At 43.2% G+C, this 4,564-nt stretch overlaps 1 protein-coding gene across 1 annotated transcript; it reads left to right on the top strand.

Moving 5' to 3' along the window:
* The first annotated feature begins 8 nt into the window (after window positions 1-8).
* On the top strand, window positions 9-4,023 carry NANP (N-acetylneuraminic acid phosphatase). The gene is made up of 2 exons (XM_056486506.1): window positions 9-226; window positions 394-4,023. Exons 1-2 carry the CDS (start codon window positions 137-139, stop codon window positions 1,087-1,089), a joined length of 786 nt encoding a protein of 261 aa, XP_056342481.1. The 5' UTR covers window positions 9-136; the 3' UTR covers window positions 1,090-4,023.
* The last annotated feature ends 541 nt before the right edge of the window (window positions 4,024-4,564 follow it).

Genomic DNA, 4,564 nt, shown 5'->3' with positions numbered 1-4,564 from the left:
TCCGCCCCGCGGGCCTGACGTGAGGGGCGGGCCCGGCGGCCCCGCCGCGCTGTGCCCGGCACGGGCGGCTGTGCCGGCGCTCAGGGGCGCTTCCCGCCGCCGTCCGAGCGGGGCGGCTCTCGCGGGAGGCGGCGCCATGGGGCTGCACGGCGTCAAGGCGGTGTTCTTCGATCTGGACAACACGCTGATCGACACGGCGGCGGCCGGGCGGCGCGCCATCGAGGAGGTACTGCCCCTGTCCCCCTCCCGGCGCGGGGCCCGCGGCCAGCGCTGCTCCCGGCCCGGCCCGGCGGGGCCGCGCGTGTCCCGCTCCCTCCCTCCTTCTGACACACTCCCGGGAGCGCGCCGCGCGGCCCCGCAGCGCCCTGACGCGCGCCCCCGCGTCCCTTGCAGGTGATAAGCGCCCTGCAGTCCAAGCACCACTACGGGGAGGGAGAGGCCCGCGCCGTCTGCGACAAGGTCCAGGCCAAGCTCCTCAAGGAGTGCCACGATCCCGCCAAGATGTGCATCACAGACCTGCGGATTTCGCACTGGGAGGAGGCGATCCAGGAGACCATCGGGGGGGAGGCGAACCGCGACCTGGCGGCCGAGTGCTATTACCTGTGGAAGACGACGCGGCTGCAGCACCTGACGCTGGCCGAGGACACGCGGGCCATGCTGACCGAGCTGCGGAAAGGCCTCCGCCTGCTGCTGCTCACCAACGGCGAGCGGCAGACGCAGAGGGAGAAGATCGAGGCGTGCGCCTGCCAGCCCTACTTCGATGCCATCGTTGTGGGCGGAGAGCAGAAGGAGGAGAAACCGGCGCCATCCATCTTTCATTACTGCTGCGATCTCCTGGGGGTGCAGCCCGCAGAGTGTGTGATGGTCGGTGACTCTCTAGATACAGATATTCAAGGAGGCCTGAATGCTGGCTTGAAAGCGACGGTCTGGTTAAACAAAGCAGTGACCACCCCAGTAGATATCACCCCCGTACCTCATTATATTATTTCTTCTGTACTGGATCTTCCAGCAGTTTTACAGAAGATGGAGCACAACATTAATGCTAAGTTAGAAAGTGACCATATGGCTAGTAGCGATGAAGCACATTGATGATGGTTCCAGCATACAGAGACATGCTGAGCTGTTAGGTGACACATGCTCTTTTTAAAAATCTGACCCTAGGAGTTTGAACTCATCTGTGGTCTCTTTTAAACAGCAGAGGGATGAATAAGAGCACACTGGTCAGTGAAAACAGGACAGAAACACAGAATTGTATTAATTTAAATGATGCAAGTGCAGTTAGTTTAAGGCAACTGCCTCTGGAAATTCTTTTGACAGACTGTGACAGAAGTATGTCTGTCTCTGACCTAAGTTGCCAGTCTCTTGTTTTTATAGTAGAAAATTCGAATGTTCTGAGCTTTTACATGCTTTGCTGACTTGTAAGCTTAGCAGAAGCTTCAGTTCCAACCTTGTGTGCAGTGTGTAAGAGAAGGAGAGAAAGAGAGTGTGGTACAATATGGTAAATCTTCACAATTGATCTGCAGTTTATCTCAGGAACTGGAGTGAATTTCATTATTTCTCAGACTATTAGAAATGCCCTACCTTTGATCTTTTTTACAAGTTGTAGAATTTTTTTCAGACTTTGCAGTGACTTTTATGGAACCTGTGTCTCTTGCCAAAAGTACTTAAATGTACATCAAAAATTGCTTTTTTATCGGGGACCATTTATCAGAGGGACTTGATGAATAAGCTTTTACTTTATTTTATCTTGGTGCTTATGCAGATATGCAGCATACTTGTAATTCAGATTATGATTTTTGTTGAAATGGATAAAACAGGGATATTTTCAATGGCGTTACTGTACTGTCAGACTCTTCAGAAGCTAATATTGTTCTGTCTGATTTAATCAGTGAATTTTGATCACACTTTTTGGAGAAACTGTTCTTGGTCTTGCTCAGGTGTATGATTACTCAGATTCAGCTGTAGGATCAGTGGCTTTTTTGACTGTTTTAATGTCACTGCTATATAATCCCTCCTTACTCCAGTTTGCCCGTGTAATTAATGTGATTTATTCTGGAGAAAATACAAGCTAGTTGTCCGTAAATGGCTCTCATGATTCTCTTCCAGAAAACTGGAAAATTATGTCATATGTATTACAGTACTGTATACAACTTTATAAGGTATATGTGATATTTCCACTACATGTAGATGACTCTCTAAAATAGCTAGATTTCTCTTTCGTAGATTATTGCATTAATTTATTTTTTTCCTGTGCCTCATATTCTTATTACATAATGAGGAAGTATTCTCATATTAAATGGAAATGTAAACACTTGTTGGCAAGTCTGTGGTTTTCAACCCTACATGCTATATATATTCACCGGGATGAGTATCAGACCATATATGAAAAATCAAATTTTATATTTTAGAATAATTCCATGACACATCTTTTGAGAACAGGGGTATTAGGCTACTGGCAGAAGAGTGTCTGGCATATGGGCAGCAATAACAGTACAGAAACCTATTACAAAATGGGTGTGTAGAAGAAATTCTATGTACAAAAAACAGTTATGTCAAATTAAACAAAGGAGCTAAGTTAATGCAGTTAAGTCTTGCATGGGATGACAGAGTCAGTTTAGAGGAGGCTGTTACTAGTCTGGATTAAATTATTTGACAAGGAGTTTAGGTTGGATCAATATATGTTGCTCCTACATTGAGGAGGGGGAGAATAGAAAATAAATAATCATTAAATTTGGAACCCCTTTCCCAGTTGACCATTGGAAAAGGCAAAGCAGTCCACATTCCTTGTCTTACCTGGGCAAGACTGTTGAGACATCAGGACAAGGAAGAGTACAGAGACAGACCCCACCTGTTCCTTTGAGGAAATGGGCGTATACTGAAAACAGTCTAATTAAATAGTTAGTAACATGAACCAGTGGGACTGACTTGTCTCATCTTCTGAAGGAAGAAGCCTCAGTTAAGATTTTGGTTTGCATTTGAAGAGTGTGGAAACAGTCACTGGTTAAGCCGATGAGCAAAGCATTGCTAATAACATTTCTTATAACCAATGATTGAGACAAGAATGATAAAGATCATTGAGCCTGTCAGGGATACTGTGTAAAAATAGAAATGTATCCAAAAGATTAGAGGGATCCCGGAAGTAATCTAACCATACCATCTGATACAAAGCAATAACTTTGCTTACAACAACTTCCCAAAGGAGCTACAGGGTAACTGACTCTGCCTTGTTTACACAGCAGCAGGATAGTCAAACTTAATTCAGAATGAGGTTTCTGATGGAGCTGATATTTAAAATAACAAATAGTAATAATTCACAAGTCTGTCTGTGGGCTTGAAGGATATATATATATGTATATATATATATTACACCAGGTTACCATTTTTAAATCTAAGTTGAGGCTCATGTTCTCTTGCCAATGCATCATTCTGAAGTGGCATGCTGAGCCTGCTTATTGTAGAAAGGATCTCTTGTTTTAGAAGAGACTGCTCTTTGTTTTGCACATGGCCAGCCATTTCTTTTCATCTCTGATTCTGAAAAACCACAGTAACTGCACACTCAGGTGACAATGTGGTCTTTAGAGGCCACACCCAAGTATATTTTTTTTTTATTTCTGAGTACTGTACCAGGCTAGATGTGGCTACTGGTGTCCAGAGAGGAAAACACTGTTATGATGCTTCTATAAATCAAGAAGAAGCTGTAGAAGACTTTATCTAGGGCCATTCTCTGAAGCAGTTACCCAATAAGCTGGATTAGGCATCTGGAGTATCTCTAAATACTCAAGATGTTTTTCTTGGATGGAGCTCTTGCAGAAAGGATAATGAAAAAATAATTGCATCTAGCAAACTGAAAACATAAATGTAGTGATGGGATAATTTTCACATCAGAAGCAGGAACAAATAAATTAAACAGTCTATTAACAGTTCCCATTAAGTTCTGGTTTTGCTTAGTGTTATGCTCTATTAACTAAGTCATCTAGTTTAAACTATATTGCCAAAACACATGAAATAAAAGGAGGAAAAAGAAATTCCATCTGTATTTTTAATTTTTTTTTTCCAGATAAATATTATTTCCTGAGGCTAATGTACAGTAACTTTGACTTTGGTGAAATGAACTGAAACAATCATAATAAGTTTAATATCAATAGTAGTAATAAGTTTAATACCAACTGTATTCTAATCCTTGATTTAAAATAATCCATGTACTAGTCTAATAAAAGTATTTTGTTTATAAAATGTATGTTTGAACACTGGATTGCTGTGGATAAATACGTTTGAGACCTGATCTACAACAAAGGGCAAGAGTTCTGTTTGTTTTTTAAAATAGCTCAGAATTAGGTTTTGAAATCTGTGACCTCATGTTTAGATGTGGTGACTGAGTGTAATTTCTGTAATTTCAAACACAGGCTGGAACATAATTACGCATTTATGAAGATTCATGGCCAGACTGTGAATGTTGAATTGCCAGCTGCAGTTCAGTGATAGTTGAACCTGACTTGCCAAGCTGAGTGCCAGCTCACACAAGCCTAGGTGTCCTGACGTCATGGCATTGGCTGCTGCAACAGCT

Source organism: Oenanthe melanoleuca, chromosome 3 (genome assembly GCF_029582105.1).
Source record: "Oenanthe melanoleuca isolate GR-GAL-2019-014 chromosome 3, OMel1.0, whole genome shotgun sequence".
NCBI classification, from domain to species: Eukaryota; Metazoa; Chordata; class Aves; order Passeriformes; family Muscicapidae; genus Oenanthe; species Oenanthe melanoleuca.
Note: the sequence above shows the minus strand (reverse complement) of the source record. Positions and strands in the feature narration are given on the sequence as shown.

Excerpts from the sequence above, each read along its gene's own strand:
- NANP (XM_056486506.1), top strand. The coding sequence starts at position 137 with ATGGGGCTGCACGGCGTCAAGGCGGTGTTCTTCGATCTGGACAACACG. Across the intron at positions 227-393 it reads GGCGGCGCGCCATCGAGGAG|GTGATAAGCGCCCTGCAGTC; the intron begins GTACTGCCCCTG and ends CGTCCCTTGCAG.